Source organism: Oryzias latipes, chromosome 13, assembly GCF_053564925.1.
Source record: "Oryzias latipes strain Hd-rR chromosome 13, Olatipes_Hd-rR_3.1".
Lineage (NCBI taxonomy): Eukaryota > Metazoa > Chordata > Actinopteri > Beloniformes > Adrianichthyidae > Oryzias > Oryzias latipes.
The window spans coordinates 14669199-14684866 of NC_136249.1; the positions used below are offsets into that span (position 1 = coordinate 14669199).

General features: G+C 39.7%; 1 protein-coding gene across 3 annotated transcripts in view; it reads left to right on the forward strand.

Moving 5' to 3' along the window:
- Positions 1–15668, forward strand: part of grm5b (glutamate receptor, metabotropic 5b) — an 81844-nt gene that overhangs the window by 54856 nt on the left and 11320 nt on the right. For all 3 annotated transcript variants that reach the window (XM_011482838.4, XM_020708385.3, XM_078956512.1), the window contains exons 7-17: positions 1829–2064; positions 2751–2872; positions 3641–3765; positions 3861–4029; positions 4546–4672; positions 9971–10088; positions 10249–10435; positions 10539–10697; positions 12395–12520; positions 12916–13098; positions 14425–14591. In XM_011482838.4, coding sequence (XP_011481140.1) covers positions 1829–2064; positions 2751–2872; positions 3641–3765; positions 3861–4029; positions 4546–4672; positions 9971–10088; positions 10249–10435; positions 10539–10697; positions 12395–12520; positions 12916–13098; positions 14425–14591 — 1719 coding nt within the window. The remainder of the gene's footprint in view (positions 1–1828; positions 2065–2750; positions 2873–3640; positions 3766–3860; positions 4030–4545; positions 4673–9970; positions 10089–10248; positions 10436–10538; positions 10698–12394; positions 12521–12915; positions 13099–14424; positions 14592–15668) is intronic.

Consider the following 15668-nt stretch of genomic DNA (forward strand, 5'->3'; position numbering starts at 1 on the left):
AGATTCTGTTGAAGCAGAAGAGTCATAACCTTTTGTGGGTTATTGAGTTTTAGACTTGGTTTGCCTACATCACACTCCATCTCATTCCAGACAGAAACAGGAGATTTATGAGTTCAAAGGTCAAAGTAAGAGTACAATTTTTTTTAGATAATCTTTTATTTCAATTTGTTGAAACAAGTTTACTCACTCAGGAATTACCTGTGATTATCAGGTGCAGCTCAGGTGGACACAATGGTGGAGTCAGGGAGTGGCAGAATCAGAGTCTTTAATATAATTTCAGGAGGCCATCTAAAAGAGGAATGAATCAGGAACAAAAAGCTCTAAGAACTCTGGAGAGATTAAGGCTGGATTGCACACAGTGAAAGAAAGACAATCTGGCACTGGCTTGAGAAAAAGCACTGCTTATATAGGGAAGACAATGAGGCACAGGTGGAGCACATTTGGGAGGAAGCAGATCACACAGCAGGAACTGGAAATTAAGACAGAAAAGACAGGACTTCAAAATAAAACAGGAAGTGACAGCCAAAGGGCTAACTAGTCCTGACAGTGATTACTAAAGATAGGAAAATTCTGGCTTACCAGGTGAGAGATCTGAGGTAAACTAAAGTCAAATCAGCTTAATTTGTGTCTACCCCCCTGCAGACAGTTTTTGTAGTGTGTAAAATAAGGCTAGTCAGTGAGTCATTTTTTCCCTGCTGTATCCTATTTACTTGTCTTAGACTTGATCTTTGAAATTCTGATTTCAATAATAAGCATATTTTGTGTCCATATCTTCATATCCACCCATTTATTTTAAGATTAATTTTCCTGTTCACGGTCACAGCGTTGCTGGAGTCTATCTTGACCACTGTTAAGGGACACAAAGACAGACAGTCACACACATTCACACCTATAGAACAATTTAGAATTCTAAGATCATTTACTGCTTTCCAGAGTGACATGGGAGTTTGGGACTAGAGCTGTCAGTGATGGATATTTTTTAGTCAGGTTGATGGAAACTAAACATTTGAAATGAACACACATTTGATGAATTAATTAGGATAAAAAAGACAATAAACGAGTAGATATTGATTTAATTTGACAAATTCTTACATCTCTTTAATTTTGTGATTTTTTTCTAACACATAAATAAAAAATGACCATGAGTACGAGTTTTAAGAATGGCTTTCTTCTCTTGTTATTACCATCATTTAAAAACCTTTAATGTTGTTTCTGTTTCGACAAACTATTATTTATTTCCATTGCTTTCTTAACCTAAAAGAATTTTTTTTTCTTTAAAATAGTTTCCTTTTTAAAAAAGTTTCCTTCTAGCAAGCTGACTCATGATTGGCAGGAGTGTTTGACATAAAAGCATTGACTTGGACTGACTTGGATCAATCACTGCTTACTGATAATGTCTGGCTTCAATATGGCGGCGTCCTTTTCGTGAAAACATGGCAATTGAATTGGCTTCATTTGGTTGGAAGGAAACCATTTTGTATTGGTGATGTCACACTCACTCACCCCAGTCCTTATATACAGTACACTCAATGCCTCTGATCCATGATCACCATAAGCAAGAACCAATGGAGAGTCAATAGTCCAGCAGGACTGTGTTATCTTAGCTCTGAAGAGCCATGAAAGCTCTAGTGGTGTTTTCCTAAATAAACAATTATCATTTTTAAGTAAGACATTCTAGCTTTCTTTCTTGGCATCACTTCTGCTTATTACATTTTAATAGTAGCATTCATTCATTCCTTTAATTAGAATCAATGAGACTGTCTCTCTTGCAAATCTTTTATTAGGTGTTAACTGAATACTTTTTGTCCTTACTTGTTTCCCTCCGCAGTGATGGATGGGCGGACAGGTACGATGTGACAGATGGCTTCGTGAGGGAGGCAGCTGGGGGTATCACCATCAAGCTCCAGTCAGCCGACGTGAAATGGTTCGATGAGTACTACCTTAAACTCCGCCCTGAGAACAACCAAAGGAACCCTTGGTTCCCAGAGTTCTGGCAGCATCGGTTTAACTGTCGCCTTAAAGGTCATCCACAGGAGAGCAACAAATACAATCAAACTTGTGGCAGTAAGTGAAAACTGTATTTTCTATTACTAAATGTTCCCGTCCTTTGATGAAGATTTCTCAAAACAAGAGCTTTCATAGTTTTTTTCTACATCTGTGTGTGAGACCAGAGAACCTAAAAGCTAAAGCTCAGCTGTGCCGCTCATGGCCAGAAGCCGCTTTGTGTCAGGCAAGAAAAACAGGGTGCAGCACCAGTTTGGATTCATATTTGTTGTCTGGCTTTTGTAATGATCATTAATAATTCAACTGTCTCCCAAACACGCAGAACACACACAAACAGAGCAGATGGATGCACGCAGCTTCTCACTTCATCTAGAGAGTGAACCCTCGCCTTACGAGTTATTAGCATTTGTTTTCAGTCCCCTCCTCTTCTTCTTTGCATTTTAGTTCCTCCATTCAGAGGCAAAGCAGCGATGTGAGAGCTGCATCAAAGAGAACCATGTCTCATGTATTCTAATGAAATGGGACATGAAACAAATGAACGGGACACATGCAGAGAAGGAAAGATTTGGCATGTGGAGGTGTGCGGTGACTGATGAGGAGGAGAGGGTGCTCTTTGATGATGAGAAGTAAAATAAAATGAGATTATATGATGTAATGACCCTCTTCCTACTGCCTAATTTCCTTTGCTATTCCAATTCTCATTCCTCCTCCTCATCCTCCCCATTCCTGCCTTTTCACCTCTCCAGAGCGGGACTCTCTCCGGCACAATTATGCACAGGACACCAAGATGGGATTCGTCATCAATGCCATCTACTCCATGGCATATGGCCTCCATAATATGCAGCAGGCACTTTGCCCAGGCTATCAGGTAGGTCTAGTTGAAATGGAGGAGCATGCTGGGAGGAGAAAAAGGTGGGGGGAGAAGGAAAAAAAAGGGAATAGGTTGGTCAGTTTATCTTAAGCAAATGTAAACATAAGGGCTAGTAGTTAAAATCTGTTATATGACATCCACTCTTATTACATAACGTAATGTCTCTTTTATAATCTCTGAGGTTTTTCTGCACGGCAGACCAGACAAAAAAAATATACAGTTATTTTTATTTAAAACATGAGTGGCAGCCTGTCCTCTGAAAATATATTGATGACTGTGACATTTTTGTGTTTATCCAGAACATATATAAAGAAAATTAAGTTCAAAATTGCATTTGAGCATTGCAAGGATTTCTTCATTAAAGTCCTTGTGAATCAGGCAGAGATGAAAAATGCAGTTAAAAAAGAACCTAGAAAGTATGCTGGGTGGGCCACATGCTGCCTGCTCAGAGCCCTCAACAACGAGGAGGGTCCAGGGATCGGGGTTGCTCCGCCCCAACGCTCTGGTGTGTCCAGCGAACTAGGACCCTGCCATAGCAGAGTTTGTTGGGGAAAAAAACAGCTCTTTGTCTTTGATCTAAACAATTTAAGCTTAGCACCTTTTGTATTTTTAGTGATGGTACATTTGTCAACATCCCATTTTATAATTTACCACATCTTTATATGGTAAATTCCGTTAGAATCTTAAATACTGGTTAGAGTACATGAATTATGTTCTTTACGTTGTTTTCCTCTAACCTTTTGGTTGGAAATTGTGTGTTCTTAGGGTCTGTGTGACGCCATGCGACCTATAGATGGTGCAACACTGCTGGACTTCCTGATGAAGACTAACTTCACCGGTGTTTCTGGGGAAGGAATCCTATTTGATGAAAATGGAGACTCTCCTGGAAGGTATAACTTCTGATGTTGCAGACTTGTCTTTTTCTGGTTGTTTGATCTTCTAGGTGGTATTTTCTGTTGATTTTTAACTGCTTTCTTTTTAACAGATATGAAATAATGAATTTTAAGAAGATGGGGAAGGACTACTTTGACTATGTGCACATTGGTAGTTGGGATAATAGTGGCTTGAAGATAGATGATGATGAAATCTGGTCCAGCAAAGACACCATCATTAAATCCGTCTGCAGTGAACCCTGTGATAAAGGGCAGATTAAGGTACGCTGAAAACCGTGTAACATTTGCATCCATGGTTATTTAACCTCCTCCATTCAAAATATTAAAAATCTTAAAATATATATTTTAAATTGAATTGTTAAATGAGCCACCAATAGGATATGTCATTGTAAATAGTTTCCCACAACAGCTAAAAATCAAAGTAGACATAAAAAATGTATTTTTCACCACAAATTTTCATATCGTAAATATAAAGAAACAATTTTGTGTAAAACCAGATCAACTGATCATTTTGATGCCTTGCATCTCCTCCTCCAGCCTTGTGGTCCATAGCTATGTTCTTAGACCTGCCTTAGTCTCGTCTCTGATTCCTTTTCTCAGTCACAATCCAAAGGGATCACAGATGTCAGCAATGTTGGACTTAAGATGAATAAAAAACAGATTCATATATATATAAATGCTTTTTCTGACAAATGCGCAGCATAGACAAATAACTTTAATATCCTTCAGATAGAGCATAAACAAATAGTTTCTTCTCATAAAAATTCTCTCCTTCAGGTGATCCGTAAAGGAGAGGTGAGCTGCTGCTGGACGTGCACTCCCTGCAAAGAAAATGAGTTTGTGTTTGATGAGTACACCTGCCAGGCCTGTGAGCTGGGCTCCTGGCCTAATAACGATCTCACAGGTTGGTTTCTGCATGTGTTTGTGATTGTCTATGTATTTAGATCTTAATGATCCTTATTATTCTTTAACAACATATAGATTATTCTTCCAGGGGTCCACTTTAAAAAACACAACAAGAATTTTGAGCAATGATGACAATAAATACATCGAACATTCATTTTCTGTACAGCTATTCAAAAGACTCAAAAGAAACACAAGAAGTAATGTAATGTAACTTCATTATGAATGATTGACTTCTTAAGACTAGCTTTAAAACTAGTATGACTGCTTATTACAATTATTTCCAGAGCCAGCATACTGCAGTGAGAAATCGTTCTGTATATATGAGTGTTTTTATTCTATTTATGTCAAAAGAAGAATAGAGGTAACTAAACAGTAGGGGTTAATCTTGAGGTAAAACCATGTTTATAACAAGTGGACAGTAACTGTGAGGCTGATGGATCTGTGCAATGTCCAGATTTGATTTACAAAGAACCAGACTGCATGCAAGTCTATCATTTACTTTCATCACTAATGGATCCAGTTGATTTTAGTCCTAAAAGGACAACCCAAAGCCAGACTTGCAGCAACGGTCCAAGTAACACAAGACTAGAGACTGCGGAATCAATATTCCCTTTTTCTGTTGACAAATCATTACCATTGTTTCTGATTATTAAAATATTCTTTCTCATGTTAACAACAATGTTAAGCTTTAGTCCCAACTGTCCTTATGGGTGGATACAGACTGTCTGTGGGTGAATAATCGGCAAACCTGTACGGGGCACGCAAGTATCCCACGTGAAATATAAAGGTTGTAGATCGCTAAGTGAACACCTAAAGCAAAAATGTTTATGCACATTTCTTTTCTACGGGCATGCTAGGGATGACAGGTTTGACAGAACACTTATACAACACGTAAGGGTGAGTATGGGTGAAGTAGGTGAGAGACAGGCACGTTGTACAGATTTGTCCTATTTTCAACTCGCTGGTACACAGCACCCTGTGCAAGGAGCCCATTAGTGCTGTTCATGTGATAAATGTGTACTCGTTGTGTGCAGCCTGACTGTTAGAATTTAGTAAATTAGACAGAGTTTGTGTTGGCATCCTGCAGGCATCTTATGGCCACATATGTATCACCTGGACACCCTGTGCATGCAGCAATTGCACTTGGTCAGTAAGGAGCCAGTACGCGCACCTGACTAACTACTAGAGTGCATCACCTGTATGTGATAATTGCGTGTAACTTCTGTTGTTCTTAGGAATACTTCACGAGACCCTTAACACATACATGACAATGGTATGCTCCATTTACATGACGTTCCTTGAGGTGGCCGTACCAGCCTCAAGGGAACACACCCTAGTCAAATGTGCTGCTGATTTTTGGGTTGTCCAGGCCTGTACAGGCTTGTAGAGAGGAGCGACGGCATCTAAAGAGGAACGCAGGTATGTCTTGCAGTTCCCTTGAGGCTCGTGTGATCACCTCATGGAAATGGAACGTGCCATTGTTGTGCGTGCGGTAAGTGTATCATGATTTGTAAGAATAATGTAAGTTATATGATTGTATGACGTACAGGTGATGCTGTCGCATGACGCCCTTTTACGCAGCACTCCAGTCGATAGTAAGGTGCGCGTACTGACTCCCATACTGACCGTGCACAATGTTGCACGAATGGGGTATGCACGTGATATGTAAGTGCTCGTAAGATCCCCTCATAAATTAGGCTTTGATTTTCTAATTTCCTCATTTCTAACTGGCAGGCCATCCATTAGGGACAGCTTGTTTGTACCTGCAAGGGCAGTTGTGCCAAAGGCTTAACTGATTATGTAGCAACATATGGAACTTTTGGTCTTCTCTGACAGAGCACCATGTATTGTCTATATAAGTATTGTCTGAAAGTCCAAGTCCATGTAATAATATATTCAGATCCATTCAAGAAATCTATCAAAGACCTAAAAACAACAGTTGAAGTATATGAATGAGCACAGAACTCAAGGAAAAACAAAGAGTGTGAACCTGTATTTGACCTAGATGAGAGTTCTTTGTGTTTTGACATTTTAGAAAGTCCTCCAACAGTGACTACAGTCATAACAAAAATACAGTCACCATGTTTTATTGGTCACGTCTCTTTCCATCCTTCCTGTCGTCCTTCTACCTTCTCTCTCATCTCATTCATTTGTCAACAACATGGACACAAGTGCTTTAATTGTTTCAGGTTAATAAAACCTTTGGGTTTTCAATTTCAAAAGCATTGCTGTTGGACTGCAAAATGAATTTCCTCTCACAGCAGAAGTGTTAGGATAATGCTTTGTTGTTTTCTCAGCTGCTCATTATTGAGCGCGCTCGGTCCTCACCAGGCACAATGATTAAAACATGAAGCAAGCTCTGCTCAAAATTCAAATGAATGTTCTATGGCAGAGAAAAAAAATATACCACACACAACCCTAAACTCAGACGGGGTGTAGAGCAGTGTGAAGGCGATATGAGGAGCGTTTGTCGTAGTGGAGATCACTCTTTTATTGGCTTGCAGGTGTCGCATTTCATTAACCATTGATCCTGGAAGCGCACAGGTGGTGGTACATGGGAGAGGAGTTCAACCAGGCGGATGCCTTTTTCCACCAGCAGAATTTGTTAATTTTACTCTGCTTTAACTCAAATGAAAGAGGGCTGTATGCATGAGAGATGAAAAGATAAACCATAAAGAGATGCCGAGAGGAAAATAAAGGAATAACAAAGGATTTGGGAGGTCAATTTTGAACTAAACCATAGATGAGTGAAGGATGGTTTTCCAAGACTGCAACAGGGCAAAACCTAGCAAAATAGTTTCTTAAAGCATGAAGTGTGAGAAGTGAAATTTTGAAAAAGGGAAGGAGCAGGAAGCACGGAGATAAGTGGAGGCTCTGCGAAGCAGCCAGGGATGGGGAGAGCAGGAAACGAGAGGATTAGCTTTGGGATTTGAGCCTCTCCGCTGATCAGCGAGTGTTTGAGAGAGTTTGTCCCAAAACTTTATGACTGGACTCCCCAAAAGGCTCTTCTTCCCTCAGCGTTGTTGTCAGGCCTGTCTGTGGTTGAGCAGTTTCTAAATCTGCTCAAACTCAATTTTCTGAAACATCTGTCAACTAATTAAGCAGTGGCCCCGCTGACCTGGAGAAAGCTTTTTCTACTGCGTCAGGAAATCCCATCAGGAGAAAGGATGCCGCACTTCTCACTAACACTGCAGTTTGTGGGCAGTACAGAGGGCATGCAGTGACGTAGGTAACTCACTAGTCTTTTATCTACATTGTGAACCACAACCGCTAAAGATGTTTCTAAAAGAACAGTGATCTGAGCCTATCTAAATGAATTAGAGACCTAACAAAATCAATTGGTTTGGACTCGGTGACCCGTGTTAAACCCGACGTGTACCGAGCTGTTAAAATCCAAGATTGGAAGGATCCAAAATTAAGAACTCAAAGACCCTGGTCCACAGCTGCTTCATAACATACTGATTGCACTTTGTGCTTTTTTTCTTTTCTTTTTCTCTACATATTAGTTAAATCTAATGCCCGGATTCTCATCTGGGTAGTGCATTTGTGGGGAAAAAGACTGAAGGCACAAAGTCTGATGACTGAATATCAATGCTGTTTCAGTCTGAAAGAAAAAATGGCAAATGTTAACTTACAGGTGTTAAAAAAACAAAGCTGTACTTCTCATTCCAACACTTTTAGAAAACAAATATCAACAAGTATCACCAGTTGTCTGCCATGCTTTGTATTTAATATGATATACATGCCCAAATAAACACAATAAGGAATCAAACAGTAAAGACTCATATAAACACACTGCACTGTCAGCACCCAGGCTTTTTGAGGAAAAGCTCTTGAATCTTGAGTTTATGCCCCTGGACCCAATCCAGCACTGATTTAATAAACTTAGCTCATGATGTTAGAGTTGCAGTTATTTAATTACCACACTCAAATCATTTTAATGACTGTTCTGTGGCCCTGCCTCTGTTGGTAATTTGCGTCGCTCTGCCATTGGTGTGTGTGAAGAAAGTGTGAAAAGAAGGAAACAGTGAAGTGAAAATGAACGGAGCCAGAGAGTCTATTTCCACTTCTTCACCATGTCTGGACCAACTGGCCTGATCATTTCTATTAAATCCACTTGATGAAAGTTGTGTTTTTGGTATTAATAACGTGTTCCTGTGGAATTGTTCTGATGATGGAGGATGTATATAAAGAAAACGAAGGTCAAAATTGCATGTCTTAGTATTTCTTTATTCAAGTTGTGGTGAAACAGGAGCAGAGGAAAATATACCATCTGAAAAAGAGCGCATTTGTGATGTAGAAAATAAGCCAATAGTTTAGCATGCTCAATAGATAGACAGTTAAAGTTCAATGAATTAGCTTTATTCTGGGGCTTTGGAGGGTGGGTCCTTTTTGAGCCATAAGACAAGAGGAGTAAACAGAATATTAAGATTGCACTGGGGTTAAGGTTGTTCGGATAACTCATTGTTTGTTGAGTAGCATTGAAAATCAGCTCTAATCTTTAGATTGATTTCATCTGCTTTGACTTTTCTGTAGTTTCTAGGACTTCAGTTTCTTCACCAGCTCACAGCAGTCACACCCATTTTCCACAGGCAGATGCAGTTCATCTAGTTAGAACTGTCCTTTAAATTAATGATACCTTATCTCCTTGCTAATGAAAACAATAAAGATAGAGGAAGGAAATTAGTGAAGATGTGGACAGACGAGATAAGATAAAAATTAGGGATGTATATAAGGGCAGAAAGATTGATGAAAAGGTTAACTGAGGCACCAATTTAGGGAGGCAAATGAAGCAGTAAAGTATGAATTAAAGAAAATGGAAGGAAGCTGCAAAACTAACATAACATAACACAGACACAACTTCTGGAAGAAACTGAATTGTCTTTTTAGCAGGAGACAAAAGAGGAACTCAGCATGAAGCCTTTGACTGCAAACTAAGCTTTTAAACCAAATGAGACGATGTCTTTCCTTACCTTCAGGACTGCAGGTGTAATGTACATGAACAAATCAATAACTGGCTAAAAAGGCTGTTGGACTATAGGAATACCTTTTGCATTTAATGGAACAAAACTACAGTCATACTGGTCTGGTGTAAATTAAACCTTTGAAAGTAAAAGCTGAGTCAGTAAAATAAAAATGCAGAAACACTTTTTTTTTAAGAGAATAAGACTTATGTTTAATGATAGTCCATGTGTGCAGAAATGCATGGAATGAAAGAAGTCAAAAAGTAGAAACTGAGGTATTGACATGTTTCAGAAAATACATCCTCACATGTTTTCATATTGCTTCTCCACAGGCTGTGACCCAATACCAGTGGAGTACCTGCGCTGGGGGGACCCCGAGCCCATCGCTGCAGTGGTCTTCGCCTGCCTCGGCCTCATGGCCACATTCTTTGTCACAGCCGTCTTTATTCGGTAAAAAATCCTATAATTCTGGAGACATTTTGAAACCAGACTGATTAAAGCGAGATTCTACTTACACCTTTTAAAACAAATCTTATTTTTAACTTAAAGGCAAAAAAAGCAGTTTTTTAGCATGCATTAATTTTTTTCTTTCATTTTAATTTGTTTAAAGATTTCGGGACACTCCAGTTGTGAAATCCTCCAGCAGGGAGCTGTGTTACATAATCCTGGCAGGGATCTGTCTCGGATACCTGTGTACCTTCACTCTCATAGCTAAACCCCATGTCATTCATTGCTACCTCCAACGGTTGGGAATTGGATTATCACCTGCCATGAGCTACTCTGCACTTGTCACCAAGGTGAGGATGAAGCCAGGGAACTGTATATAATATCAACACATTTATGAAAACATTCAGAGTTTAAATGCTGTTTGTGCTGATGGTGCTTGATACCCAACCACAGACAAACCGCATCGCTCGGATCCTGGCAGGAAGCAAGAAGAAGATCTGCACAAAGAAACCTCGCTTCATGTCTGCTTGTGCTCAACTTATCATTGCCTTTCTCCTCATTCTGCTCCAGCTGGGCATCATTGTGGCTCTTTTCATTATGGAGACTCCTGAGGTGAGCTGGGTGACTTAAGAAAGCAATATGTTGGAGCTTAAGGAAGCCTATATTCTTCTATTTCTAGTTTGAATGTTCTAAAAAAAAGTCATTTGGTAAATGTGTTATAAGTGCAGCTGCGCTGTCTGAGGAACTCAGCTGTAGTGTTTTTCAGTGACTTTTTCCATTAATCTATAATGTTTTATCCAATTTGCTTGTAAATACTGTAGTGATGGTAATGCATCAAATTTACTTAAGGCTTTTGTGTATTCAAGAGGTCCCAAATAACTGCTACATATGTGTCGAAAGTCACAGTTTTGCTTTACCATGTAATTTCCATCCTCAATGGTCCCCAACCTCCGGGCCGTAGACTGATACTGGTCTGTAGGACAGTCAGTCCAACTTGCATTTTTTTCCATTTTATTTATGATCTCATTCTGAAGGAAGTTTTATTTTTGAAAACTACAGAAACCATATCCGACTCATTTTTGAAGCATGTCAATCACTCTGTAACATATTAGAAAAGTCCATCTGCTACTTTCCTAAAGCGGCTGCACCGCAGCTAAATTGAGACATCCAAGCTAGCAAAGTTAACAAAAAAGAAACATTTCTTTAAGTAGAAAAGAGCCAATGAGGAAACGGAAGAAGAGCCTTCCACCTAAAAGGAAAGAAACCAACAAAAACTAGGAGTCCAAATATGTATTTATTGGGACAGTTGTTCCAACACATCATAGTAATAATACATAATATTCAGCAATAACTGTCTAATCTTACGAGGATGCTGCTAATAAAGATTTTAAAAACGGTGGATTCAGATTTATTATTATATTCAAAAAATACCAGTTTTAGAAACCAATTTATTTGTTGTTGTTTTTTTCTGTATTTATCCATTACACCTTAAAGCTTGGACAAGGCTGCTATACAAATTTTAACGGCTCATACATTAAATCTAGTGTAGAAATATAGTTTAAAGCAAAAGGAGATATTTTAAAGAGGATGAAGATAAACTTTAGCCTCAAAAGTTAAAGGAAAATGTAAACTAAAAAACAAGAATATCGGACGGCCACTTCAACCTTGTACAGACCAGTCCATTTAAATACTGTCTGACATTAAACTGCACATCTCAGTTTATGACAAAGCCATCAAATTGACTGGGAGAGAATGGAGCACATGTTGCTTTGAGAGTCGTGTTTCACCAGTTCGCTAAAAAATGGAGGCACCAGTATTAACGACTATTTTTTTTCTCAACTTTTTTTTTTCTCAAGAAAAGATTCATCCAAGAGTGGTCTCTCCAGGGAGAATTACTCCTCTAAGAAACTTCAGTCACAATCTGAGCTTCTGTTTTTGTGGCTTGCAGCAGTCCTTCAAAATAAAAGTAGATCAAGCAGGAATTGGGACTTCTTATTTCTTTGATGTCTTTAAATTGTTGCATTCATATGTTTTTTCTTTATTATTTTTTACAGTTGTTTGAAATCATATCTGACTTTTTCAACATACAGTCTAAAATCGTTTATGTTCTTTCAACTAAAAGAGTCTCTAAATTTGATAACATTCATTTTTGGCATGCAAACATTTTTAAATACTGAAATCTGTGCTTGGTGGCGATGTCACGATTCTGGCTGTTCAAATACAGAAACCTGGCATTAAGGAGAAAAAAATGACATCATGCACATCATTGGTGCTGTCACCCTTTCAACTTCTTCTGCCTGTATGTTTAGGTGATCCACGACTACCCCAGCATCCGCCAGGTCAACCTAATTTGCAACACCACAAACCTCGGAGTTGTGGCCCCCCTGGGTTACAACGGCCTGCTCATCCTCAGCTGCACCTTTTATGCCTTCAAGGTACTTGCTGGGCTATCTCTAGCAACATCAGATATGAATGAAAAGCAGCCAGGACAAGACCTTTATGTCTAAAAACTAGAGTACAGTGTTGTATTAACCCATTTGTTGCATTTAAGTCTTAAGATCAGTGACCCACAGTGTTTTGTCATAAAGTTTCAACATTAGTAACACTTTAAAGGCATTTATTAAAATTAGTAGATGTAAAGTAAACTTTTTTTTTTACAAACTACACAGAATTACAGATAGACTGAACCAATGTTTATGCATAAATGAGTGCGTGTACATTCGCTTTTTTATCTGCTACATTTTTCCCCCCATCTGAGATGTGAAACCTTTTTTCTTCTCGGATACAAAACGTAAAAGATGCTTGTCTTTCTTTCTTTCTCTTTTCTAAGACTCGCAATGTTCCTGCAAATTTTAACGAGGCCAAGTACATTGCATTCACCATGTACACCACCTGTATTATATGGCTGGCGTTTGTACCCATTTACTTTGGCTCCAACTACAAAATAATCACCATGTGCTTCAGTGTCAGCCTCAGTGCCACGGTGGCCCTCTGCTGCATGTTTGTACCTAAGGTGAGACCTCATAACCCTTTCTAAATACTTTTGGGAATATCTCTGCCTCCATTTGTTATGTTGGTTTAAAAATAAATAATTAAAGGCATAGTCACAACTGCTCTTACGGGTGGATATGGGATGTCTGTCAGTAAAAATGGCCAAACCTGTATGCAGGTGGTCTCCACGAAATATCAAGGTGGTAGTAGGACGATTGAAGAACCTGTAAAGCAAAAACATTCATCCACATTTTTTTCCTATTGACGTGCTGCGAGTGACAGGTCATAGCAAACACTTATACAGCATGTAACGCTAAATTAGGGTGAAGTAGGTGAGACGCAGGCGTGTTGTATAGATTTTGTGTTTTTTTTACTCCCCAAATTCTGCGCACTGTGCAATGAGCCCAGTAGTGCTGTTTTATGAGATAAATGCATGCTCCTTGCGTGTAGCCTGACCATTAGAAACAAGTGAATTAGACAAGCTGAGGGTAGTTTGTGTGAATATCATTCGGGCATCTTACTGTCACTTACGTATCATGTACGTATCACGTACATGCAACTTTTGCGTGCAGTCAGTAAGGGGCCAGTATTCACACCTTACTGACATCTGCTGTAGAGTGGTGCGTAGGGTGCACGATTGACAGCATCACTCTTAAGTCAGAAATGTGTCCAACTTCCATTAGCGTTACCAATATTTAACAAAACACTTACCACATGCACAGAAAGGGTACATTCCATTTTCATTACGTCCCTTGAGGGCGCCATTCGAGTCTAAAGGAAACTGTAAGACACAGCTGCGCTCCCCTTTAAGATGCGGTCACTCCTCTCTACAACCGTCCACGGTTTGGAGAACCCAAAAACCTGCAGCACGGATCTGTCGCCGGCGACACCTAAATGACAAAGACTTTTGGACCTACCCTAATTCTTTGACTGTTAATGCAATCAAGGTAAATAACCAGATTGTGGGGTGAAGAAATTTGTGTTGACGTTGTACCATTATGGAACACATTACTTATGTCAAGGGTTAAATTAGGGGGCAAAGTTGTTTTTCTCTGTGATAGAATCAGCTCATTTACGTTGATTGCAGATACGCTTTACCTTTGTAAAGTAATGCATGTCAGCTAAAGGCTGCTTTCTCTGCTTCAGAACCTGCTGGAATTATGTTAATTGCGGAAGCGGTTGAAGAGTAACAGTAGTCAAAAGAACGTCAAGACTGGAGCCAAAGCTCCGGTATTAAAGGGTTAAGGAACTCGTGATTTGTTGCATGCCATAAAAACATCAATAAAATGTGTAAAAAAAAGTGTCTTGATTTAATCATGATCATAGAGCATACATTTTCTGCTTTTAGGTCTACATCATTCTGGCCAAACCAGAGCGTAATGTGCGCAGTGCCTTTACTACCAGCACAGTGGTGCGCATGCATGTCGGCGACGGCAAATCGTCCTCTGCAGCGAGCCGCTCCTCCAGCATGGTGAACCTTTGGAAACGCAGAGGCTCCACCGCAGAGACACTCAGGTATGTCAGCAGTGTGCATCCTGGAGGCCTGCTGTTGGCCAGGTCAATGCCAACTTACTCCTCTATTTCAGTCGCAGGAACAATAATAACCTCAATTTCGAGCTTATATATGGTTTCTGTGTGTGTTTAAAGTCTATGAGAGATCAAACCTCTGGTTTTCTTGAAGCCTGCCTGACTGTTTTTCTGTCCTCTGAATGAACTGGGGGAAAATTGCCAAATGGGAACAAGCTAATGGTGGAAAATTAGCAGAGAACTAAGAAGGGGGAGGGATAGATGCATGCAGAGAAAAAGGTGGACGGAGGAAGATATGAAACGAAAAAGCAAAGGAGGTCAGTGTGAACAAAGCGACAAAATGACAGCTCTAGCAGCACGTCTTAGCATAATGATCAAATCACTCAGGCAAAGTGACGTGAGGCGATCCACAGAGGGAAAGGACACCGTTTTGTTTGTCAGCAGATTGCTTCAGCTCACTCTGCCTGGCAAGCAAGACTTCAATCACGCTCATAGAAGTGTCAGAAATGACTTTGTTTGCTTCTTTCTCCTCCGTCTTCTCTCATCTGTGGGTGGGGGGCAGTTGCCATCATGTTGTCTGAACTTTGTTTGAAACTTGTGCAGACAGAGATCAAGGGGAACGGGAGACTTTAGACAAAATCATTTATTCCAGAAATCTTAAAACTCTATTGAGTTCAACTCCCTTTATAAGACACAAATGTCCGCCTCTGATCTGAGGACTGTAAATGAAAGAAAAAAAAAACCAAACTATGATTAAACGACTCGTTTTTCTGAACGCTTTCCATAAGATCCGACCGCTGTTCTCCCACACTGTTCATTCAAACCCCATCCTGCCTCTCTCTGCCTCTATGTGTTATTGTGTCACGGGATCAAACACATTGTGTATGTGTCACTGTGTGCCCAAAGGGACTTGCCTCACCTCCAGTCACACGGGTGTGAGGTTTAATCAGGACCTATTAATCACACTAATTAACCCGACAAAAGGATGGAGGTGCAGCGAAGGACAGATCTGAGGAGAAAGGGAGATTAAAGGTGACTCGGAGAACGGATGGAAATGTGATGAAC